Here is a 27627-nt window from a genome sequence, read left to right on the forward strand (position 1 = left end):
AAAATATTTTGAATGCTTTTTATATTTGCCGAAAAATGCATTCCAAAAAACAAAAGAGCGAAAAGGGAACACTTTACCTTAATTATTGAGCACTCTTTTTATACTTCTTTTACAAATATTTTTCATTCGATTCTAATTATAACTATGCGACTTGACTAGCGGTGGGAAAAGCAGTGCCCCATCAACGTAATCTCGTCGCTGCTAATGCCCGACATTCGCACAGGATGTGTTAACTGTCCTCTTTCGTTTTATTACCGAATCTGCACCGCTCTTCGGAGTCCATGCCAATGACTCTGTAGTGTTCTTTAAATCTGCCATGTCCTGTGAGCAGCCTAATCGTGACGGCCAGACTTCCGCTAGGTGTTTATATCTTTTCTTGCTGGGGCCAGACATGATTGTCCTGGCCTTCCTGCAGGTCTTGTTGTCTTTCCAGATGTTGGATTGTTTTTGTCGGAGTTTATCTTCTATGTGGCTTGTACCCACGGCTTGGGGGACTCCGCCTGGCGAACTCTCGTCCGCATTCGTTATCCCTTGCTTCGGCAGCCCGTCCGCTATTTCGTTGCCGTGGCTGTCTTCGTGACCGAGGCAAGGGTTACCTTGTTGTTGGTCCCCAGTTTCTGCAGGCTCTCCATGATTTCCCAGACCAACTTAGAGCCAGCACTGGGTTTAAGGAGAGCTTTTATAGCGGTTTGACTGTCTGACCATGCGAATATATGTTTTTTGGTTGTCATCCGGGACACCAGAAGCTCTGAGCACTTTTTAATTGCCAAAACGTCCGCTTGGAATACTGTAGCCCTTGTTGCCAAGGACCAACTGCGTTTGTAGTTTTCCCCTGGCCGATACAGTCCTGCTTCAAAGCAGCCGTTGTATCCTGAGCCGTCTGCGTACCAGTGCATAACATTGTTGCCTGGTGTTTCCTTTACAGTTTTCCAGTTCTCCCTCTCGGGAATGTAGGTCTTAAAGGCCTTCCTGGTTTGGTACTTCTTGGTAATTTTATCTTGACTCAAGTTCCAGGGATTTTTTTCAAGGATTTCTAGTTTGGTGTGTATTGCTCCCGCTTGAACCCATTCCCCCTGGCATAGAAGTCTATAGGCTGTTGATTCTACCTTACTCACCGCAAGAAGATCGAGTGGAGGCAGTCAAGGTCAGCGATTTCAAGAGCGTCCGTGGGTACCGTTTTCATAGCCCCACTCGCTGTCCTCAGGAATTTTCCCTGTAGGAATTTGAGCCGGTTCCTTATTTCCACCCTCTTCGCTCTAGGCCACCAAACTACAGCTGCGTACATCAGCCGCGGCAGCAGAATCATCTTGCACCACCATACACTGATCTTCCGGCTAAAGCCCCAGTCAGCCTCCTGCCCTTGGCCTTTTTACATGCCCACAGTGAGGCGTAAGTTTTGCCCATCTGCGTCTCAATGTGCTCACTCCAGTGGAGCTTGGCATCCAACTGGATACCCAGCTATTGCCTCTGTGAGGTAGCATAGGCAATCTGTGCACCCGCTAACCTCAACGGTTCCGGGTTTATCGCTTAGTATTTCCTGGTGAAGATCATAGCTGACATCTTCTCATGGTTAACTAAGAGTTTCGTCCTCCTACACCAGTCCACCATTGTTCTTAGAGAGCAGTTCAGTCTATCTCTCAGGACATTGAGGAATTTACTCCTAGCGATAATGGCCACGTTTTCGGTGTATCCATACAACAAGGAAGCCTTGTTCCCTCAGTTCTTCTAGGAGCTTATCCACTACAAGACACCACAGCAGAGGCGATAGTACTCCCCCCTGGGGGCACCCGTCCATCGGACGGCCTCTTATGTGTATATCATTATGGTCAGCCGCTAATGACACGAGGTGCTGCAGGCAGGTCTCAGTGGACCTTTTCTCCCTAGGGAATACTGAACATACTGAGCAAGAGATAGAGGTCTGGCTATTAGTAGTGTGCTTTTTATATATCTCCCCATAAGCCTCTCCAGCGTGTTTAGAACAATAGAGGTTAGGCTGATGGGTCGAAAGTCTCTTGGCTTGATGTAGCCGTTTCGGCCGGGCTTGGGTAGTAACACGTTTTTTGATTCCCCCCAAACTTGTGGTACAGTTCTCAGTTGTACGCTGGCTCTCAGAATTTTGGTGAGGGGCCCCAGGATGATTTCCATTCCCTTTTGTAGTAACACCGTGTAAATACGATCTGGTCCTGGTGCTTTCAAAGGTTCAAAGTACTTAACCGCCCATTCTACTCCTTGTGGGTATACGATTTTGACTGCTCGAGCCCAATCATGTGGTTTGTAAAGGCTTCCAGTTTCACTTGTGACCTGTTTCACACTTTCCGTGCTTGTGAAGCTTGTGCTTGTGAAGGAGTGTATAGCTGCCGTCTGGCTTCATTAAACAGCCTAGGTTGTCGCCATCCTGACCCCCAGTACCTTAATTCGCCTGGAGGCCTCGGATAGATATGTAGACTGAAACAAAAGTAAAAAAAAAACAAAAATATATTATATTTTCACTTAAAAATCGAATCACTTAACTTGGTCTCTGTAGATCACGGAGTGTCGAATGACTGAATGCATCAGGATTGAATGCATAAAAAGAGTCGCCATAGAAAGTGAAGAGGAGGCAGTAAAAATAAATAAAATTTATGAAGGAAAACTCAAGAAAAAATTGAAGACGAGAGGGAATTTAACAGCATATTACTGATTTCAGAACTTACCCACTGATTAAGACTTATCTAGAGGGCCATGCTTTGGAGGCATCGTACAAAGTTCTTCTAAAACTTGAGATTTAGAAATGGCATGATATAATACCGAAAAAGTGAACATTATACATGCTGTTGACACAGGGCAGAGGCCGCCCTAATTGAAATTTTCGAAATTTCATCCTTGGAATCGATGCTCCGTTCAATTACAAACATCAAAGCTCCTAGCCTTTTTTTATGATAAAATCAATATTTCGCAAGTTATGAGTGTTTTACTGCGTGGGGACATTTGTCACTATCTGTGCGTCAATGATTGACTTTAAAGTAGCATTAACGAGGCTATCGCGAGGCTATAACTTCTGATGGGTTTACCGCACATGATTGTTTAGCTCTAGAAAACCGCAGGGCAAATGTCGGCCCTACAGCAGCACGAGAAATTTCAACAATTTATTCCTGGGATTCTTTTCGTACTTTAAGAAATTTGTGGAGACATTGATGTTGTATCAATTGTTCCCGATAAGTGTTTGGCGGTTGAATAGAAAATTTCTAAAATACAAAATTTTCTTCCCTGGCGGGGAGGGATGTTATGCCCCAGTAAGACCATGAAGTTAACAAATATCATTAAGCAATTTCTCATTGATCTGGATACTATGGGGGCACATATTATCCAAAAAACGTGGCATATTGAATCAGACAACGTTGTATTAACCCGGATATTCGTGGATCGTGAGATGTCGAAGTATATTCGTCATAATGTGAATCGCTGGAGTGCAGCGTCGGCACTTCGCACCGTCAAAGGCTACGGTACCAGGGATGTCACCCGATGCCTCTCTAGGTATAAAACAAAGATGTGAATTTGTGAATTCGTTGCGTCTAGGTTAGTCTGCGAGACACAGTCAATTAGTAATACGAGGATTCGTTAAGTCATCTTCTTATAACTTATAATACCTGATATCTGCGGGACTAGACAAAAGACTTATTGAGTTGCTTCTCCCTGAGAGATATTCATTTCTAAATTATCTATAAGTAATCTATCCTTATCAATGAATCCGTTTGCTCGGGTCCATTATAATTTTTTGCACGTCTTTGGACATCTTCTTTATGATGAAAAAATGGAAGTCATATGATGGTTCAGGTTCACTATTGCTCGATAGAAATGCATGTGAAATCCTCGTACTCTTGAGAACAAGTGCACCTGACTGGTGACTCATATCAGCATAATTTTCTGTAAAATGACCAACCGATAAAAATCAATGTCTCCCATTTCGTCCTAGATTTTTTTTTCGACGCTGTTTATAATGAGATAAAGCTTCAGCTAAATTTTCGACAAGGAAAAAAAAATTTCACTGAGTTATAATTTTTTTAAAAAGGTATTATGGTTTTCTTTTATTTTCGGCAAACTTCACTCGAAGGCGATTCATATGATAATTTCACTACAAGGAGCTAATAGTCTAGTAGCTGATAATCTGTAAACCATTGAATTCAAGGCCAAAAAAGTTCAATTTATGTAAAATTCCTCTCATCATTTCGATTTTTTCATACTGTTACGTCCCTACCTTTTCCCTACGATGGCGCTAGCAATTTTTTTTACCTTATTTTATCGACTAAGTCCCAAAATTAGCAAATATCTTATTTCTAATTTCACCAATTACTAAAAATATGAAAAACCGTTATTTAAGATATTCAAAACCTCAACGATATTTTTTCGTGGGAAAAGCATAAAACTGCTTTTCCCACGAAAAACTCGTAAAAATCCCCGTAAACCATTAGAAAAAAAACTAGATAATTTTCAAATCTCTAAAAAGTTGTTTGAACACGGCGAACCCCGGAAATCCTAAAGTACCATAAATTTCAAAGAAACCCTCTCGAATCTCAACAATCCGTGGGATCAGAATTTTCCTCAATGATAAAAACGTAGCTGCATTTTAATCGCCAAAACTCCAATCACAACCCTCCAACTCGACGGCTGACCCAAAGTCAACCGTCTCGCCTTCCTACCACCTCCTATCAGCCAATCCTCTCCTCTAAACTCAGGGTGCGCACGCCCCCGCGAGTCTCCCGCAGCATTTTCCTCATACGTAGATTCAACCCTATAAAACTTGCTCCTAAAAGTCCCAAACCACTCATTTCTATTTCGACTTCCACGTCCATTATTTCATAATTCCAACTCTGACTCGACTCCGAAGATTCAATAATCTTCTCTTCAAATTTCCAGTGAATATATTTTACTAAAAGTAAATCAAAGGATTTCTTTAATTCAAAGTGTTCATAAACATCTATAATAGTAAATCGCGCTTTGTATAAGTTATTTTAACAAGATTGTGAAACCAAGTGTAATCAAGTGAAATTTAAATCCAAATAAAACTATTGAAACTCTAGTTAAACCAACTCGTGTCTTAATTGATCAGCCACGCATGACCTTGATTAGTGGAACCTACCTAAGGAATATAGCTATCCACTGACAACCGGAGTTATCTCTCAAAGGTGCCAATATACTAAAATCCATCTTCTCGACATCTATAGGGACGTAACAATACTATGAAATGAAATTTCCCATAAAACCTTGTTCGTAAAACGGAATGAGCTCTATAAAAATGGTTTCATGAAATTTTTTAATATTTAACTTAGATTAACAAGTTCTCTTAGAAAAATAGAAAATTGGCGAAGTTTATGCAATTCGAATTAAGCGAAGTGATGATTCAATTCGATAATGAACGCAAATTTTATAATCAAATAGAGAAATATAAATAGAGAACTTTAAACTTCTAATCTATCATAGTTAATATAAATTGATTCAATCAAATGTCTGTATTGGTCACCGCAAAAAATTCAGCGTTAAATATCTCCAATGATTAAGAGACCCTCATAATGCTTTTCATTATGAGAAATTTGTGGATTTTAATTTGGGATTGACAGCCAAAAGTATAACAATAAAATGTATGAAATTGCGTGTGAAGTTAGGCCTATTAACAAGATAATACTATCAAGATACGCGATAGCGTATCTGCCAAGTTGACGTCACAGGCAGAGGTGACGTCACAGGCAGAGAGCTGTCGTGTATTATATTTCACCTAACAAGTCGCCCCTAACCCCTTAATAAAACTTCAATTGCTTTTTTCCTCTTCAAACGCACGCTATTTTGCAAAAGTATTCTTAGATACACTATATAAATCGCGGTTGATCTTTCTGATGAGATTTTTACATTTTTCACTTATTACACTATTACAAAAATAACTCCATAGCAACGGATAAGAATTCACTTTTTCAAGAGTTTTATTTCGAGAGCGTTACTATTCCCTAGCGCTGATTGTGTGGGCTGTTCCAGGGAGTAAAACTCGTAAGTATAGGGGAAACTGTCTGCGCTTACGGAATTCATCCTCACGGGTTGGTAGCGGTGGCGCATGAACTAGTATGGAGCCCGTGTTTGTCAATCAAGGAGCGTCAAGTAATTTAATATTTGTGACTTACCCTTTAACAATTGAAATCGATTGTTACTAATTTAATGATTTGAATATAATAACCAAATTAAAAATTTTACTTTAGTTAATTTTTCAATATTTAGAATTCGAGCATTTTTATCATAAATTAATTAAACATATAATTCAATTTTTCTACATGACCCTTTAACAATTGGAATCATTTGTTAGTCTTAGTCTTATAGTCTTATAGCGCTTTAGGCGTTCCCTTCCATGTTAGGGAGGGTGCAACGAGCTTTCCAGCCATTTTACACCCTGCATTTGTCAAATCATTTGTTGATATTTAATTTAAATATTGCACCTAAATTGAATCTTTTAAATTAAAAATTTTTAGTGCTTCAATCTTCGAGGATTTTAATCTTTAATTAATTACCTAAATAACCTAATATTTGTGAATTGCTCTTTAACAATTGGAATCGATTGCTAATAATTTAATGATTTAAATATAACAACCAAATTAAAAATTTTAGTTCAGTTATTTTTTCAATATTTAGAATTCGAACATTTTAATCATAAATTAATTAAACAGATAATTTAAAGTTTGTAAATGACCCTTTAACAATTGGAATCCAGTGTTAATATTTGAATTAAAATATTACCTCCAAATTTAAATTTTTTATGTAATATTTTTCAATAATCAACTTGAATGACTGAATAAAAACTAAAACATGAATATTTAAATTATATTTCGTTGAGGAAAATTACTATGATTAACTAACACATGTCAGAGAGGCTTAAAACAGGTACCAATACTTTTGATTGCATCATTTGTTTGGTAATTATTAACATAAAAAAAAATTATAAAAAAGTGTTGTGAACCAATGGCGCCAAGTCGACGCTAATTTAAACGCAAGATAGAAGCATGGGACAATAATTGCATGGATGAAATCACACAATTATAAAAAAATCATATAAATATGAAATTTAAAAAATCACAAAAAAATTTTGTGAAAAAAATGACGCCAAGTCGACGAGAATCTGATCGCCTCCACGACAGAAACATGGGACAATTACTGAATAGTTGAAATCCCACAGTAGGCGAACTGATTATGATATAATCTTATTTAAAAAAAAAACATGGAAATATTTTTTATTTGTTTGTCCAGGACTAGTGGTCGGGAAACCACGTTATTTATTGTTAAAAATAAATGCGCCTCCGAATTAACGGTAATAAAAATAATTTGAGTCGGAGTGTTGCTCATGGACTCGTTCCCGAAAAGTTTGTCGAAGTTTTTCCTTATAAGATGCAAATAGTTCTCATATTCCTTTTCGTTTCTGGAAGATTTAATCAGAATGTCCGGGAAAGAGGGATACTTTCAACTCTTTTAAGCCAGATTTTCAATATCTACTCAGAATGTTTATTTAGGCTGATCTTTTGTACAAATTGTAATTGATATTCCTTTAGAACAATGTGATTCTTGACAATTTAGAGTGATGTTTATTTGATTCTATATAATTCAAAATTCGCATGATAAAATGAAATTTACAAAGTAGCGTTACTTACAGTTCTTGTTTGGTTACAATTTTTATTTAACCAGAGGTGTAACTCTTTGTCCTCTGGGCGTAGGAAATTTGTTAAGAAATACAGTGAGCCTCAATGCATTGGCCTCACTGAATATTAACACATTTTTTTTCGGCCTCATGACAAAATATACTGATTTACTGTTTCAAACCCCGTCCATAGGAAATTGATTCGGAAAAAAGTCAACTTGGTGCGACGGGCTGTTCGATAATGAACATACTTCGTAGGCAGTGAATGATTGACAAAGCTAGAGTTCGCACGCTAATTGACAAAACGCCAAAACTATTGAGATTTGATTTAGCTTATTATATCACAATTGGATTCCGTATACCTGACGTGTACTTAACCTAGTCACCAATGAACGTCAAATACCATATCGGTATGAGGAGAGTGGGTACCCGTCAGTGTGATGGCGCGTTCATAAGCGACGCATGGTGGCATACTCACATTATTAGACAACAGCAAAGAGTGGGGGACGAAGATCATCAGTGAATGTTATGAATAGGGAAAAGCAACAAATTGGGAAAAACCCTATAAAGAATGCTTAGAAGTTTGTGGGAGAAGGGAGTGAGTGTAGAGTATGTATTAATTACTCTACTGTAATTAATGGGTATTGGGTCTTCTGAACCAACCTGAAATTTTTTTAGTGTCTATATTTTTTACTAATTTGTTAGGATAGTTAATTATAGTTGTAGTGAAGTTAGACTCTAATTTGCTTATGAAAACTGGAATGCTTTCTATATTTGGTTCGCTGTGAATTTCATTAATTGGGGTGAATCTATTGTAACTCCCAATGATTCTTAGGATTTTATTTTGGGCAATCTGGAGTTTATCAATGCGAGTGAGGCGGCATTATGCCAGATGGGATAGACGTAAGTAATTAGTGGTCTAACAAGGTCTTTGTAGATAATTAATCTCAATTTTTGGCTGAGAGCAGGCGATTTGAATAGAAAGAACAGTCTACCCAGAATAGCTTTCGCTCTGTTATTTATGTAATTAATGTGTAACTATAGGTGAAGACCTAGGTATTTGATGGATTTGGCTGATGAAATCGCAACGGTTCTAATTTTAATTTTTACATTGGTGTTCTTATTAGGTCTGACATGGAAGATGATTACCTCAGGTTTAGCAGTGTTAACTACTATTTTCCATTTAGATAATTCATTAATGACAAGAGATGCTGTATTTTCACTTAAAGTGACAATGGCTAACTCGTCAGCATAGCTAGCTAGACTGATGTTTGGGGGGAGTTTAGAGAAAACTGATCTGATGTATATGTTAAATAATAACGGTGATAAGATGGAGCTCTGTGCGACTCTAGCAACAATGATGTGGGTTGAGGAAAGCGAACCACTGACTTTGATTTGACGATTTTCGATGAAGGATAAAATAATTTTTGTTAAGTAGTTAGGAATTTTTAGATGAATTAATTTGTAGATGAGACCAGCTGGCCATACTGAGTCGAAAGTATTTTCACTATCCAAAAGCAAGATATTTTCATTTTTATCTTTGGCAGTTTCTATGAAGTTCGTGATACGCAGGAGCTGATCGTTTTTCAAGTGGTATGCTCTAAACGCAAAATGTTCACTGGGAATAATTCGTTGTTTGAAAACCTCTTTGCCTTATCTTTTATGAATCAACCTTTCAAGGAGTTCCACCGTATTTTGGAGTAGGCTGATTGGCTGATAGCTAATAGCTTTATTTTCTGTTTTACCAGGTTTTAAGATGGGTAAAATAATCGCACATTTCCGGTTTTTGGGTAATATTGTGACCTGAAGCAAGAGTTGAACACTTTTCTCAGGTCGACAATGGCTTCCTTTGAAAGGTTTTTCAAAATGATGTTACGGATGGAATCAATGCCAGGTGCAGATTTATTTTTTTAATTCCTAATGAGGTTGATTACTTCAGAGGGGTTAGTTAAGAGCGCTGAGAGCGTTTTGATATGGGCAATTGTTGCTAATTTTTTTATTTGCCATTCAACTTTGTGGACAAATGAGGTATTACCTCTTTGAACAATACTCTGGTGAATGAAGGCATACTGAGTGCCAAGACAGTTAGTTTTATTTATATCTGAAGCTGGATGAGATAAGGGCTCAACGTTGATAGTTTGCGGAGAATATGGGGTATTTTTGGAAATACTTAATACTGAGTAGGAGGGTTTGAAATTACGATTTCATCATTTAAATCTCGCTTGAACGATTCCCAGTTGTTTTGGTTAAAGTTTAACTTTTTTTGTTATACAGTCTAATATCATTACCAACTACTGAGTAAAATAGTGTGAGTTGATCAGACGGCGAGTGGTCTAAGATTTGACAGTTTTCTATCAGATTACATCTATTTAAAATAGCGAAATCAATGATGGAAGGGTGGTTCCCGTTACTGGGATAATGGATGGGGAAATTAGGAGTATAAATCAGATGTTGTTGTTTGTAAAGAGATTCGCAATGGTAACACAGCCACCAGCTGCTGATTCTCTGTCTCGTCTAATTAAGTTAAAGTTAGGTAGATAGACTTTTGGTGTTTTTGGTTCAATTTTGTTTTTGAAAACAGAGCAATAGAAATATTATAATTGATAATAATTTGGTATAATTTGGTACATTTTGCTTTTAAGGAATCGATATTTATCGCTATAGCATTAATACGCTCGGTTTATTGATTAACCATTTTCACTGCTGGAGTTGTCAGATAATAGATACTCGTCAGAGCTCATTATTTGAATTTTTTCAAGCGGAGTAGATGCAATTTTAATTTCGCGAAGCACATTTTTAAATGAGTTAAACATAGCAGGAATGTTTAATCTATTCATCTTTTCCTCAATGAATCTGGAATCTTTAACGTAATTTTTAAGAATATTAACATAAGTTTGGCATTGAGACTTCAGTTGTCCTGGCCTTTGGGTGCTGTGCGAAGAGTTGCCTGATGATGGGACGATAACAAGTGAAATTGTTCCTCTGAGTGAAGGGAAGATCGTTCCAGCAAGGTTGCTTAAGGTTAAGTTGAAGAACAGTAGTATTGAAGAGGCAGGGGTAGTTGGTTGTGATTTCGCGAGAAGCAAGATGTGGTTCGTTCCAGAATCATCGATTGTTGGGTGGTAGCGGTGTTTGAGGTTATGTTGGTTGGCTTCCTTCCTTTCGGTCTTGTCTACGTCTTGTTGGACATTGGTGAAAGTTGGCTGTGTGGGCACCTTCACAATTAGCACATTTAAGGTTAGCCGCTGTGCAATCAGTGATTCGGTAATCTTCGCCACATTTAAGGCATCTGACAGGCGTTTGCAGTATTTCCTGGCATGCCCAAAGCTTTGGCATCGGAAGCATTGGAGTGGTTGATGATCAGTTTTTATTTTTTCAATTGAGACGATGTGATAGATGATTGATTTCGCAGCTTTAATTTTATTGATGGTGATGTCGTCGTTGGTAGTGATTGAGAATATTGGGAGTTTGGTACCAGGAGTTTTGTCAGAGTTTGTCTTGACGAATTGTTTAACTGATATAACCTGAATCCCTTTGCTTATCAGATCTGACTGGATTCCGTGCTTTTCAAAGGACGTTGGAAGGCCTTTATTTATAAATTTTCTGTTTTTCTCATCCTTGTTGCCATGAGTGTGAGGATCTTTGAATTGAATTGAAATTTGAATTTGAAAAATTTGATATCAATTATTTTCTTGTGATTTGTTCTTTAGACGGATGATGGACTCATCCCCACCATACTTGATGCTGAAGTTATTATTCGAAATGTTTGTACAACTAATATCAATGAAAGATTTTCTGAAGGTGGTTTTTGTGGTAATGATGATCGATGGCGCTGATTTGGAACCAGAAAATGAAGAAGTTTCGGAGTACTCACTACGAGGAGAGTTAACCTCAGTGGAACTTGAAGTTTGTTTTTTGATTTTTTTTTTCCAAGTGGCGACATATTTTTCCTCTTTACAGAATCAGAAGGGTTGAATTGTTGATTAAGCGGCACAGTTAGTGCCTATACAATTAAGAGTTGTTAATATAAGACTAATGGATTACAACTGCGCTATATAGATTAGTCACACTGCCACGGTGCTCGAGCGTGCGAGAAAACATGCACACAGAGACGCTGCCACAGCGAGACTGTTTTAATACCTAAGTCTTCTAGTATCAGCATAAAAACAGCTTAATAGATTTCAGTCAGTTATTTTTGTGCATTTCCGTCCTTCTTTGACCAATTGATAGAGAATTAATCATCAGTAGATTACTGAGGACTTCCGTACCTTTTTTAATTAAAAAATAGTTGCAATCATAATAGCAATTATTATTTTTATAGCAAACGCCTCCTTTTTCGAATTTTTCAATTATTATTCGCCTGATCTCAATGAATGATGATTCCGATGAAATTTAAACGGATTTCATTATTTAATGTTAATTATAATATAATTATACTCAATGATTATTTCAAGTGACGGATATTGGGGAAGCTAGGTAGGATCCATGAATGGCCAATGATCAACCAACGAATATTTAATCAACAGATTGGGGGTTTACCATTGGACCAACGTCCCTCAACCGAATCGCATTGGATGGATGTGGGCCAAGTGTGGGCCGAATGCTGGCCAGTGTATCAGAGTGCAATAAGTATACTGGCCAAGCCTCCAAAAACCGAGTGTTGGTAAGCAGATGCTGGCCAATACATTAATCGAGTCTGCAGGCTCGGAAATTCTGACACGGGTAGTAGTGGAGGAGTGGAGGAAAAATTTTAATTAATTAATTAATTAATTAAATATTCGCGATTCATCCCGGACGGACAGGAGGTCACTCCTAACGTGGATGACAATTTCAGGCGGGTTTTCAGTTTCATAGAGCTCGGGAAGAATTAGGAGAATTTCCTGAGACTTCAGGGTTAGGGAATAATTAAAGGAAGATTAGTTTTGGAGAAATGGCCTCGGGTCCAGTCGGATAAGAAAAATCATCATCCGGTGGTGGTTAACGACAACTCCGTGCATAAAATTTTCTCGGCATGGACAGTCTGGCTGCGAGAACTACCGTTCTGTTGAGGAAAGAGTTTCACCATTTCGGCAGCGATCGTCAGGACACGAGAACCGTAGGACTAGCTTTTGACTGCACAGTAGAGCAGGTAATGGGAGGATTCCGGAAGGCATCAGTATCCCATGGAAAGGCGAAGAAAACCTTTTGTAATTTATCCCCGTAATACCGGTTACTAGAAGCCCGAAAATTTGTCGGTTCGCAAGTGTTCAATCCTGCTCGATCACAGAGTAACCGCGTTACATGCTTGATCAAGTCCTGATCAAATTATAGGATCCAACTTGCAGTCTAACTTGATCCGAATTTAATCCGGACCTAAGCTAAATTTCCACTCGGGAACATGGTAAATATTTTGATTCTTCACCTCCCCTCTCTCGTCGCTAGTTTCGAGTCGGAGTCCTTAATTACTCAATCATGCCTCCCTACTCACTTCAACGATTATGCTCTGCCCTACCGCTAGAACCGCACCTTCTCATATAAGTCTGAACATCTACATCTATCCTGTACCGAGTATAACTACCTCCTTTCGCTGTGCCACTCAATTTGTCATTTTCAGGTTCAGTGAAATTTATATCAACCATCTCATCACCTTCGGTCTTCTTCATTTTTTTTTGAGTATCTTGCTGATTTCAAACCTCGGAAATGCGAGTCTCCAAAATCCATTATGAATCCACTTTTTATTTCAACCCACTTTTTACATCACATTCTTCCTGTTTATCCCACTGAAAAACCAATTATTTATCCTTACAGCTGAAGGAGCCAAAAACCACAGAACGAATTTTCATGAGCGCCGCCATGCGCCCTCATAAATCGCAAATCTTTACATTAAACAATTATTTTAGTATCAATTGTTATATGATCGAGCTTTCATGACCAAGGCATGGTGTAGTTAAGATTATGCATTGCAAGAATCATTTATAGCTCTTGAAAATATCCAGGAAATATTTGAGCAAGACTCTGAAAATGGTTCAGGGTTGTGACAATATTAAGCCCTCAAATTTGAAACAGACGAGAAATCGTGAAAAGCAGCACGGAAAAATGTTTTTCCAGACTGGTATCCGAAAAACACCATTTTCTAATCGCTGTGCGCCCAGAGCCATATCTCAACTGCTCAGAAAAGATTTATTTTTTCTAAGAGACCAACTTCAAGTTTCCCTTTGATATCCATCAATTTCAGCATGCTAATAAGATATTTTATGAACAATGATGATTCCAACAACAACAACGACAAAAGATTGACAAACTTTTCATTATTTCATTAGTAATAGTTATCTAGTCGTTATAAAAAATCACCTAACTTTCAAGTAATCTATGATTCAAGTAATCTCTGAGCAAATGATCAGATAACTTTTAAGAAGTAGTCGACCCATTTCATTATGCGGTACAGTAATTTGCGTCGATCGGCTGAAACACAACACGGTTATCAAACCGCTATGTGGTTTTTGAAAACTTTTTCATTTGTGTAGCTAACCGAAGCATACACATATTTCTCTTATTCTTCACTCTGGTCATTGCTGCGTTGATCGATACCTATCAAGAGGCGACCATAATTGTAATTGGGTGAAATCATGAAGGATTAGATGATCAGATTTCAAAAGAGCGAATTTCAATATATTTGCGTCATGTGTGCTTCATATAACTGCTTCAGTGTTTTAATGAAATCTCGTAAACTTGATGTCTTTTAAATAATCGGCATGCTTAGAAATCTATGCTATTTCATGTCTTAATTCTTGAAGTTCACTCCTTTTTTTTTCATTTCTTATTAAATACAAACTGCTACTTTTAGTTTTGCATTTTAGAATGTTATTAGATTAAACAGTTATTTTCGAATGATGTAAAAACCGTGTACCGCTTTCTTGCATATTTCCAGAAAAGAAAAATGGTCGGAGAGTCGACGTCCACACAAGTACTGAGGGATTTGGAAATTTCTCTACGGACCAATCATATCGAGTAAGAATTTCATATTTGTAATAAACGTAAATCCGGTTGTTGTGCAAAAATTGAACTTTATCATTGATTATTTTTTTATCTTTCTAAAGATGGGTCAGAGAATTCTTGGACGAAGAAAATCAGGGTCTGGATGCGCTGATTGACTATCTCAGTTTCCGACTGTTGATGATGAGACATGAACAACGGTTAATCGACTCCAGGACTGAGTCTGAAGAAAAAATTCAAACTAGTAATTTCTATCATTTGTCTAATTATTTTTGGTACAAGGAATTGATAACTTATTTGAAAATGGATAGTACATTAGAATACAAGAATTTGTTTCCAGCGAATGTGACAATTCCGTTGAACACGGAATTCATTGCCAAGTACTTTATACTATTTTATGTTGAGTCATGCAGAAGGCGAGTTTTGAACAGACTGACTGTGATAAACTCGATCTATTGCACGGTATGACATAAAAAGAATTTGCCCTATTTAGGTGAAATTTTAGAAAATACAGCAACAAACAATGGATGTCTCAGACCTCCTCTCCATGAACTAAAAGACAGTCCCGGTGTAAAACGACGATCGAGGCATGTTGCACGGCTCAACATGGGCGAGGCGAAGGACGATATTCATGTTTGCATCTTATGTATGCGGGCAATTATGAATAATAAGGTAGGAATACCAAACATCTCCTGCGAATCGCATTCTTCTATTCATGTTTTACGGATTACATTGCTACAGAAAAAAAGTATTTCATAAAAAATAGGTCAAGTTGGACGTAATTTTCAAAAATTTATGTGACTATTCCGATACTGAAAAGCTCTAACCGCAAAAGTCTTTTCGGCGAGATTGTAAAAATTATCCCTTCAGATGAACAACTCAATTTTACGATTCAATTTGAGTAAAATGCAATATTATACACTAAAATTTTATCGTTCTCTTTGCACTCGGTATGGATACTCTGTTCGGTATTTCTCGCAAATTTTATTGAATACGAATCGTCAGAATGTAATGATTGGTGGAAGGAGGCATAAATCAGGTAAGCCAGATGAGTCAAATATGGAAGAGGATGATTAGTTAAGCATCATAATTAGACTATAATATTTAACTTTAACTTTTTCAGCGCAAATGGAACTATTACCATCACAAACTTTACTAAGTATTATATGTTCAACATCCACGTGAAAAGGTTTTTTCTTATCAATATTACTTTCACCCGTTCCCATACTCGCATCTTGAAGGTCCGACCAGATTAATGCGAGCGCCAACTAGCTTTTTATGAACGAAAATCAAAAACCAAAAAGAACCCAAATTGAGGGTAAGGAAATGGGGTGCCCTACCTTACTCGAGGTCAGTAAGACTCGTTAAGTTAAAACCCAAAATCTTAAATATAAAAATATTCAAAAATTAAAGAGTACGAACGGACAGGACGAGTGGGGTTGGACCTCGTCCTGGCGACAATACAAAATTCATAAATCCAGAAATTCCCTCAATCCCTAAAATCCAAAAAACCATAAAACTCATAAATCCGTAATTATACGATAACTTAAGTACCAAAATTACCCGTCAGAGGCTAATGCCGATGACAGACGCAACGGAAGCGGGAAGGTCTGGGTTGCCCAGAATTCTAGGTCGTGGAGAGAGGTCTAGGGTCCAGAGATACGCGAGTCTAACCCTAAGCTTAACCGATACCAGAAAAGAAGAAAAGTGAGGCTATGGAGGGTGAATGTGATGGGATACCGAAAGCAAGTCTGTGTGAGATCCAGTGGCGCCAATGGCGGGAAGCTGCGGTGAGCATGTAACTCACGAGACACCATTCCTACCGAGGCCGTGGCCGACCAGTCGAGGTAGCCACACATAGTCAGCAAGAAAGTGAGCGAACGGCGAGATTCATTGGGAGTTAGGCGGAGCAGCTCTGGCGAGTAAGGGCGAAGTATAGGCCCCTGTGGCACTCCTCTTATGGCACTCTCGACTCTGCCTCTGTCGCAACGTGAATATCCCTGACACTAGCTTTTCCTGGAGCGCGCCGGACTCAACCGTTTCCATTGATCCCCTCGAACAACACCTCCGAATGATCAGCCGTCTGAATGCCCGCTCCGTCTAACATCGAGCGCTTATACGCCGGTATGAATCCTAAGCTGAAAGCCAGAAAATTTCATAGAGTAACTGGGAATGTTTTTACGTATCCGCCCTGTGCTGCTGCTTATTCGCAGGCCTCCTACTTCGTAAGTACTCTGGTCTCAGTTCTCACGTGCATGAACAGATCCAGCAATTTGCGCTGAAAGTCGATCGAGCGGCAGACATAAGATAACAATCTAAAGTTTAAGTTAATGTGTGGGATTTCAAAAAATCCTGTTACGAAGTTCTTCAAAAGAATGTCGAATGCCGCCGAGAGAATCACTGATCAGGATAACTGGCATGACCATGAATCTCCTGTTCAGCGGGTGTAGCTGAAGCAGGTTCACATTTAAACCGCTGGTCCTCTCCTTTCGCTACTATATTGCTCTCAGCCAGGGTCAAAAACTCAATGGCATAGATGACTTTGTCCTCAAAATCGAAGCTGCCCACATCAGGCTTTGTCACAACGGGTCTGATAGTCATTCTGTTTATCCCGTAATAATAAAAATGCCGCAGATGATAAAGAAACACTCTCAAATCTCCGTATTATGCCGATGAATCGAACCCGTGATTACATATGTCGGACAAGCTGACGAAAGATACATCAAAATTTGGGAGACTGTTCGCAAGCCCGACACTTAACATCCAGAACTTGCAATTCTATGCCACGACTTCGCCAGCTGACGTCAAGGAAGAAGACGTCAGCTGAACATAATTCACATGACGAAAAATTGCGCACTGCATGGACTTGTCACCGTGCATGCGTAGCAAGTCGTACTGCTCCGCCTCCTTGATTGTCGCTCTTCCCCGACATTTGGTCATACTGGCCAACGAATCTTTAGCTTGGATCTTATGAAGCTCCTGATCATGCACAATCTCAAAGAAACAATCCAAGCTATTCATAAGATCCCAAGCTGGGCCAAGGACCCAGCGCTCATGGGGAGACTAAACCGCGTAGCCCTGCGTAGCTCAGTATTATTATTATTATACTGTTTTTTAATCGTGAATGAGATCGCTGGATGATCCTCTAGGGCTGTGACTTCATTTGAAAGACTACGCAATGAGCTAAACGATGACAGCCTTTTACATCTGACCAGCTTATATTAAGGTATTGCGCTTACAGACTGGAATCATTTCAAGCACAGATACAAAAGACTGTTTCATGCCGTCGAGAAAACCAATGATTAGGACGATCAGTCTGACCCTGAAGCCGCGGTTAAGTTGACGTAGCTCAAATAAGAGAGACTGGTATTTGAGCCGTTTCTCTTTTTCGATCACAGATATATTGCTCAATCAAGGAGATGACTTTGTCTTCAAAGTCGAAGAGGACATATTATCAGAGGATAATATCAAACGTGATATTATGAGGTCTTTCCCAATCCTGTCTTCACAGATTAATAATATAGCTGATCGGTAGATGTTCAGCATGCTATAAGGCACCTTCTCATTTAACTTGTTTAGTAGCCATTCCGCCACTTCCTCAGTGGTTGGCTTGAAATAATCATAATTCGAGTCTTAGTGCAATTCTATCCACTCTTTGATAAAATAGCTCACACAAGTATCGACTTGATTCCATCAGTAATTGTATCAACTCATCTTTGTCAATACCATCCAGTTCCTCTTTGACGACTAATCCCAAGGCTCTACTCAAAGGTACCAAGCCGAAGCTCTTGATTAGCTAAAAGATATTTATCTCGACCTATGACTGTTTTTTCCAGCACGGAGAGAATCTCTGAGTTTAATACCGGGGATTTAATTTGACAATGTGGGTATTGTATGATGAGGGCTGACTTTTCCTCCTTGTGAATGCCATCTGAGAGAACCTCGTTCCAGCAAGTCGCCAATGCCGGGTGCACTTCGAATTCGTCAGCTTTTCTATTGCTCAGCATCTATTAATGAACATCTAGCTGCTGATTTTCTTTGACTTTTTCAACCACTTTTTTTGTCTCTTTTTCCTATCGAACATTGGAGTCGCCATGTTGAGACGTGTCGACTGCCTGCGCCCTCTCACCCTCTGTACCAACCAGGGACATGAGTAGATAGGCTGTGCCGGTTCTGGACAAATTGCAAGTCATTCCAGAACTGGCAGGCGTATGGGTGGTGAGTCAGACTCCCGCGAGCGTAGGTGTATGATCCACTATCAAGGTCATGATGTCCTCCATTTCCTAGAATAAGAAGAACGTGCCGAAAACACGTTCTCTTTCTCTCAAGGTCACCCTATTCCCAGAATGATTAATTCAATTGCGGGAACAATGGGAACGTGCCCAATGTTATGTTGTCAGCGGAATGTTTGGTGTTGTCAAAGCGAGCATTCCAGGAAAACTTAGTCGCAAGTATTATGACTAGTTTGAGTTCAAGGTTTCTTTTTTTTTGCGGAGTCAACAGAAATATTGTTCTAGGAAAATCTGCATAGTATTGTCCTGCTCTCTTATATGAATGAGACAGGCCCGTAATTTCCATCAGTCTTAAAAAAAGTTTCTGAGTGCTAAAAGATCGTTTTTGAGTAAAATCTGTTTATGAAAATGGATTCATCACCTTATTTGAAACTAATCGAAACCATGAAACAAGCTTATAAACTGTGTAAAAAACAACCGTCGGAAGACCAAGTCAAATGGTTGAAAATTGGTGGAAACTGGTTGAGGAGATTGAATAAAAGCGTGAGAGTTAAGTCGAAGTATTCTATGGCTCATAGATTGAGAATGCAAACAACGATAGCGCGTTTACATTCTCTGATTAAAAAGTTCAAATGCAGGCAAAAGAACGGTGGTACAATTAATTCTCCCAAACAGCGGAACGTAGGAAGTCATAGGGTGGATTGGCAAAATCTATTGTCAGCATATGAAGGTAGAATCAGAACTGGAGTGGTCATTAACCTCATACATACAGATTTAAAATCCTTCCTCAACGATGCGAAATTTCTAATTTGTACTCGTATAAAGAATGCGTAACTGAAAGAGGGGAATTTAAAAGTTAATTTTATCTTAACTTGCGAGTATGAGAATTGGAAGCATGAGCAAACACTTCCTGAAACTAAATATTTCAACACTCAAAATACTACCATTCCACCATCTCATGATATTAAAGAATGGTTCGAAGGGGATATTATTAACAAATTATTAACCAAAGTTGAGCAGTTCCAGGAACGCGATTCAGGATGGACAATGATTGAGATAATTAACCTTACACTCAACATTAATAGATATGAACCGTTGCGGGGAGGTTTGTCTACTTATATTGATCTCCCACCGAAAATACAAAAGAGAAAGGCTGTAGTCAGTATAAAAAATTCCGATGAATTTTGCTTTTTATGGTGTGTAACAGCAACGCTCTATCCTACTGACTATCATAGAGATCTGATTAGTTCGTATCCTCACTTCAGTACGGTTTTGAAGTATGATGGTATTGAATTCCCTATGAGTCTCAAGCATATATCCAAATTCGAGTAAATGAATAATCTTTCCATCAATGTTTATGGATTAGATCAGAAAGAATACATAGTTCCAGTTCATTTGAGTAAACTGAAATCTAATAAAGCTACGATTCACCTTCTCATGGTGGAAAGTGATCATTCTTCAGACTATTTTAATCATAATGCTGATAGCAATAGTGAGCATGCTAACGAGGATGATTCTGAACATAATGATAATTTTTCAAAATCAATTTATCATTTCGCATGGATACGGAATTTATCTCGACTGGTTAGTAGGCAGATATCAAACCATCAATACCACTTATGGTTGTGTAATCGATGTCTGAATCATTTCACATCGCAAAAATCATTCAATAACCATATTGCAGATTGCATAAGTTTGAATGATGTAAGAATGATATTACCAAATAAAAGGAACAATATGTTGAAATTCACAAACCATCGATTCAAAGCATCTGTACCATTTGCAGTGTATGCTGATCTAGAATCTATATTAGAACCATCAGATTCCAATCTCACGAAGCATATATCGCACAGTATCGCTTATTATATACACTGCGAATTCGATGATACTCTTTCAAAATTTGAAATTAATAGAAGTCCGCAATGTGTAGAATGGTTTATTACACGATTGAAAGATTTTGCTCAAATGGTGGAGCAACGCATTAACGATATTGTTCCAATGGAACCTCTCACCCTCGAGCAAATACTTGACTTCACATCAGCCAAAAACTGCCATATTTGCGAGAAACCGTTCAATGCAGTCGATATTAAACATCGGGATCATAGTCATTTTACAGGCAAATATCGAGGCGCTGCTCACGTGGGCTGTAACTTAAATTACCAGCAATCTCATATTATACCGGTTGTTTTTCATGACTTATCGGGTTATGAGGCTCATTTTATTATTGAGGAATTAGCAACACTTTTCCAGGGTTCAATAAGTCTCTTGCCAATTAATAAGGAGCGTTATATTTCTTTCACCAAAGAATTTGATGGAATCAATATATTAAGATTCATCGACTCATTCAGATGTATGGCGCGCAGTCTGGACAAATTATCATCATATTTGAGTGATGACAAGAAACAAATAACAAAGAAATTTTGCAACCTTAATGAAGTAAAATTCAGACTATTAATACGTAAAGGAGTTTTTCCATATGAGTACATCAATAATTGGATGAAGATGGATGAAGATCAGTTGCCCGAAAAAGGCAAGTTTTACTCTCAATTGAATGATCAAGGAGTTTCGCATGACGATTACAAGCATGCAGATAATGTTTGGCGGACTTTCAATCTTCAAACCTTAGGAGAATATTCAGATCTTTATCTTCAAAGCGATGTTTTACTGCTAGCTGATGTGTTTCAGAATTTTCGGAACACCTGAACACGAAACACGGGATGTAACTTAGATCCACTGCATTATGTTACCGCTCCAGGTCTTGCTTTCGACGCCATGCTCAAATACACCAAAATTGAGCTAGAACTCCTAATTGATCCTGAAATGATCCTTTTCATTGAGAGGGGTATTCGGGGAGGAGTTGCGCAGTGCTCGAATCGCTATGCAAGTGCAAATAATCGATATATGGGTTCTCAATTTGATCCAAACAAGGATGAACCATATTTAATGTATTTTGATGTGAATAAGTTGTATGGTGCTGCAATGAGCATGCCTTTACCCTGTGCAGCATTTGAATGGACTCATGAAATTATGGACATACATACTATACCTGCAGATTCTAAGATTGGATATATCTTCGAAGTTGATTTAGAATATCCAAAGGAGCTCCATCATCTACATAAGGATCTCCCACTGTACCCTGAACATTATTTACCATCCGGCAGCAATCATCCAAAATTAATGACTACTTTACTTCCGAAAGAAAAGTATGTGGTTCATTATCGTAACTTACAGCAATATTTAAACCTACGTATGACGCTGGAGAAAATCCATAGAACTTTGAAATTTGAGCAACAGCCTTGGTTAAAACCTTATATTGATTTGAATACGGAGTTACGGAAGCGTGCTACCAATGACTTTGAAAAGTTGTCTAATACTTCCATACCCTTGGTGGTATGAGAGTTGTAATGAATTAGAGTAAGAATGAATGATGACACTGATATTTTGGGAAAAAGCCTTTCGGCATAAAAAACCCAATTTATTGTCAATTACAATCCGATTATCCGACTGCGATTGATGTCTTTCTCCCACACACATGCACACACACGAAGGAGATTGAAGTTCTCGCTTCCGGGCCTTAATATACTTAAAAACTGAACACTTATTATATTGGTTAACGTTATCAGGTGCAATTGAGAACTTTGCGTCCTGGGGATCGTGGCTTCTGTGCCACGTGGAGACACAAAAATCGTGGGATTTTGTGCCGGTTGGGTTTGTGTTGATAGTGGAAGGTTACGGTCGCCTTGCCGTGAGTTTTTCACCACTAGTGCACTAATTTTGTTGAGAGTGAGTTTATTGAAATCACTTTGATTTTGTTCGGATTAGGTTTGAGGTGATAATGATGGGTTTAGTTAAATTTTTCTACGATGGAGGTTTTTGTTCGCTTCTCACTAACGTGTTTCCGTTTTAGTCCATAAACTTATTTTTCTAGGAGAAATCTGTTCCCGATTGGCACGCGCACATTATTCACCGAACAATGTTTATGGAATTGAATTGCTAAATAAAAAGGTATTGGGTCTGATGAAAGATGAGTGTAATGGTCGAATTATGGAGGAATTTGTCGGTTTAAGAGCGAAATTGTATAGTTTCAAAATCTTTAATGATCATGCTGATAAAAAAAAAGCAAAAGGCATCAAGAAATCCGCACTGAATACGATCACCATTGATGATTACAAGAATTGTTTGTTCAAGTATGAAAGTTTGAGTCGACCTCAGTATTTGATTCGCAGTAAGAAACATAAAGTGTATCCTATTCAACAAACTAAGATAGTCCTAAATTGGTGCCATGATAAAAGAATACTTCTCTCTAACACCACCGATACTCTTCCATGGGGTTATTAAATGTCTGCAACTACGGAGGGAAATAAATGATTACATAAAAATTCAGTTGACTTGATTATCTTTATTCATATCATATTTTTCACATGTTCCCAAGTATTATAAGCCGGATCAAAGCCTAACCATTTCACTAACACTTTCTCTCCTCTTTTCCTAATGATCTTCTCTACTAAATACACATCGGTTTATTGAGCTTAACCAAGTTCTTCCTCATAAAAAGCTCCTTGGATGGGATTTTTTTGAAAATCTTCGAGCAGATATGAAGTTGGATTGGTCTTTTGTACACGTCTAATGGTGAATACTTCAGTTGTCCAGTTTGGAGTATAACGTTTATCGAAAAAATGTTGACGGTTGCTAATCCGTACTCGATCGTGAAGGTTGAATTTCTCTGCCCCATTATAGCTTTTAAAATCTCTGAAAGACTTTAGAAGGATTTCATGTTCATTAGCTTTAGAAATATTAGAAGGTTCCATCTTTATCGTGCTATGTTTTGTATGATTGTATGATGAAACCACCTTTTTTAGCACTTGTAACCACTTATGCGAGCCTTGTAATGAGAACTGCTTCCACATTTTTTCTTTGAGCGTTCGATTGAAACGCTCACATATCGATGCTTTCAAATTACTGAACGTAGAATACAGGTGGATATCATTCTGTTGCATGAGTTTCTTGAAATGTTGATTATAAAATTCCTTACCATTGTCAACTTGCAGTTTTTTCGGTATGCGTCCTAGAGCTAATACACTTTTCATGGCTTTAGTAACATCCAAAGCATTTTTTGTCTTAACTTGTACAGCTCATGCATATTTTGAAAATATATCTATAATCGTTAAAATATATTGATGATTGCGGTTACTGCTGGCGTAAGCCTTCATATCCACAAGATCAGCTTACCATGTTTCATCAATGCTGCGAACGTGAACCTTCCGACGTGGATAATTTCGTCTTGCGGGTCAATACAGCTCTCCAACCAGTTGAACTTTCTCTCCTTACATTATCGCTTAATATGAATAATATTCTTCAGAGGGGTGATTATATAGTACTTAGGGGATTAGTCATTCGCATTCATTCGATCACCTGCAGATTACAGAAAATCGATTGCGTCAGATAGTTTATTCAGTTTTTCATTCAATGCTAGCAGATTATCATTCAGAAGGTGTCGGAGGTCCTCCATTGCTGAATTCAATATTTTCTTTGATATGACATCATTTTCTGCTACTGCATGTCCAACATTACATAATCATTTCGAGTTCATATCATATTGACCATCAACAGTCAATGTGAACCCCAATCCGGGAAGACCGCGATTGATCCCCCTTCTTTGATTATGGCTTGGCAATTGACGTCCAAACAGATCAACGCTCCTAATGCGATTGTGCTCGAGGGCGTTTTTACATGATCTAATAAACTATTCCAGCTTCACGCATTTCTTCAATGATTGACATGATTTCATTATTATGATTACCATTCCCGGCCTGCTGTGAAGCCAGCAGCAAACGTAGACGGTCAACCAATTCATTTTGATAATCCCAATATACATAATTAATTTTACCATGTGTTAGCAGCATTTTGTGTGATAAACCACTCCTTGTTATGGGTTCATGATCAATCAACTTTTTAATAATCCGCATATATTTGTGATAACGAGTTACATTGATTCCCCCATTAGATTGATAGACCAATCGATATGCATTCGTCAGTTCTAGGATGTGAGCATAATCATTGAAATCAGCTTCCGAAATTACTTCTCCATTAGGAACTTTCATGAACGATAATTCCAAAAGCCCTTCTGTTGGTTGAAAAGGATGTCCATTAATGTTGATTATCTTCTCCCCAAATTCTACTTTCATATTCCCAATCATCAGACTGTTCGCTATAGCATCAAAACGCATCCCATATTGCGTATCTCGTTTCTCGAAAGTTCGTGCATTATTAAATTTTTTATGTACTCATTTGCCAACACATTTGGTGAATAACTTTCTTCTTCTGTATATGGTAGTGACAATCTTGATGGAACGTAAGTTTCATCGCTATTGTTTGCAGTATTATGGCTGGCATCATCGCATACTATAATACTATCCTCTTCAGCACCATCAGCCGCATCATTGAAAGAGGCTGTTCGTGATGATGATGATGATGATGATGATGATGGAGATCTTCCCAAGAACCGCCCTTTGTTTTCAAGTGTATGTTGTTGGTGTTGTTGCTGAAGTGGTGAAGAAGCATATAGAGGTGCGGTTGGTAGGGCTAATGTTTCAACCATTTTCTTCAGAGGAGCTATCATAGGCTTCAGTGCTTCATTTATCTGCTCATCCATTGCACAGCGTTGCGATTTTATCGCTTTGCATTTTCTCCTGATAGTATTGCTAACCTTCGCAATATCGGTTAAAATACTCAATTCTTTAGGAACATCAGTATTCTTCATCCTGACTGATTGGAGGTTGGAAACTGAATACACTTATGATGACAGTTTAGAGCTATTTATAGTGATAAAGCGATCGAATCCTTCCCTATATCGACCATCATTTACGGTTCTATCCTTATCAATGACGATGAAACCATGATTGTGAAACAGCACGACGCACGCCGGAGAGAATAACTGAAATCCACCATCCCTACGTCACGGCCCACGTAACCTGGAAGAAAAGAAAACCCCCCACGACTACGTCACAACCCACGTGACACCGGAAAAGTAACAGGACAGTCCCTAACAATAGGGAAATTAGAAGTAATAACAAGGACACTCGATGACGAGTGTCCCCGATTGACCCCGATTATCACCGATAATCGGGGAAGAACGAGCACGAGTGATGCGACGATATCACTCGTAATACAGCTGCCCCGTGTAGAAGAGAGATTTTGAAGAGATTTTGAAGAGATTTTGAAGAGAGTTTGAAGAGAGTTTGAAGAGAGTTGGAAGAGAGTTGGAAGTGAGATTTGGAAGAGAATTTGAAGAGAGTGTGAGGAGAGTTTGAAGAGAGTGTGAGGAGATTTGTGGAGAGAGTGTGAGGAAATCGTGTGGAGAGATTGTGAGGAGATTTTGTTGAGAGATTGTGAGGAGATCTGTGACGAGATTGTGAGGAGATTTGTGAAGAGAATTTTGAGGAAATTGTGGGACTATTTGTCCAGGAGAATTGTAGACCCAGGAGTGAGGACTAGGATGATAAGGACAGCCCTGTGTGGACGATTTCGTGCGGAGGATTTTTTCTGAAAGGATTAGAATCGTCAGCATCCCCGTGAGTACCCTTTCTTACCTTTCCCGCCCCAACAAGTATTATCTGAACCCCTGTAATATTATTTCCCCCAACGATGAGCCTCTAAATTATTAATTATTCTTTCATTTGTGTAGGAGAAATTTTTGTATAAGAATAATCCTCCTATTTTTCCAGTGATCTTTAAATCGTTCCCCTAACTTCTTCCCTCTTTTCAATTATTTAACTTCCACCCGCTTTCTTTTGTTCTTTTACATTATCTTCTTTTTCTGATTTTTATTATTATCATTTACCGGTGTGTCGCGAGCTGGCTGGCCTTACCCCCCACCCTTGATTAATTATAAGAAAAGGCCTGAATTGTGGCGTATGAATTTTGTGTAAAAAAGTATCAGAATATAGAGTGTTAAATTATCCCCACGAGCAATCATTCACAAGCTCCCGTCCCCCTTAATATTTCAGGTCCCCCCGTAAATTTATAGGCATTTTCCCAATAAAATCATATATTATATTTAATTCCCGAATATCGGGCCTTCGCCAGGAATTCATATATTTTAATTCCCCGGCGAAGGTCACAATACATTTTGTGCAGTTATTATTATGCCATTGCTCCTGATGTGGAATGGATGGGAGCGTTTGGAGCAGATATAATGGTGGGCAGTCCATATCCTCCACATCAATGATCGCTATTTTCGTTCATTCTCCGATCCATATTTTCTTCTCGTAGCCCTTCACATAAATTTTTGTTGTATTTTTCCCCAAAAGATTATTGAACTGCTCCTTCAGTTCGTTATAAGGGATATCTCCATCACTCCATTCGATGCCATGATGGTTTCCTGTGCACCAGGAATTCATTTTCCGATAGTTATAAGGCAAGCAGCTTTACGGGAATGGCGGTTCGAAAAATAAATTGAACTTCTCGAATGGATTCATCAAGCGTATCCCTGCTAACTCCTTGAAAATGAACTCGTTATCCTCTGCCTTGAACACCTGCATGTCAACGACTGCATTTCTATGCACTTCAGAATTAATTGTTGGAACCGTGTTCGTCACAGCATAAATACTCATAAAAATGCTTGTGTTGCATAGACTCTGTAGACAAAGCACTCGCAATCTGCAGAATCACTCACAATACCAAACATTCCGCTGACAACATAACATTAGGCACGTTCCCATTGTTCCCGCAATTGAATTAATCATTCTGGGAATAGGGTGACCTTGAGAGAAAGAGAAC

At 38.4% G+C, this 27627-nt stretch overlaps 1 protein-coding gene across 2 annotated transcripts in view; it reads left to right on the forward strand.

Annotated features, from left to right (window-relative positions):
• Positions 1–27627, forward strand: part of Frl (formin-like protein) — a 152152-nt gene that overhangs the window by 92045 nt on the left and 32480 nt on the right. For both annotated transcript variants that reach the window (XM_011311478.1, XM_011311477.1), the window contains 3 exons: positions 14553–14632; positions 14722–14861; positions 15111–15289. In XM_011311478.1, the coding sequence (XP_011309780.1) occupies positions 14553–14632; positions 14722–14861; positions 15111–15289 (399 nt within the window). The remainder of the gene's footprint in view (positions 1–14552; positions 14633–14721; positions 14862–15110; positions 15290–27627) is intronic.

This window comes from Fopius arisanus, unplaced genomic scaffold, assembly GCF_000806365.1.
Source record: "Fopius arisanus strain USDA-PBARC FA_bdor unplaced genomic scaffold, ASM80636v1 scaffold00089, whole genome shotgun sequence".
Lineage (NCBI taxonomy): Eukaryota > Metazoa > Arthropoda > Insecta > Hymenoptera > Braconidae > Fopius > Fopius arisanus.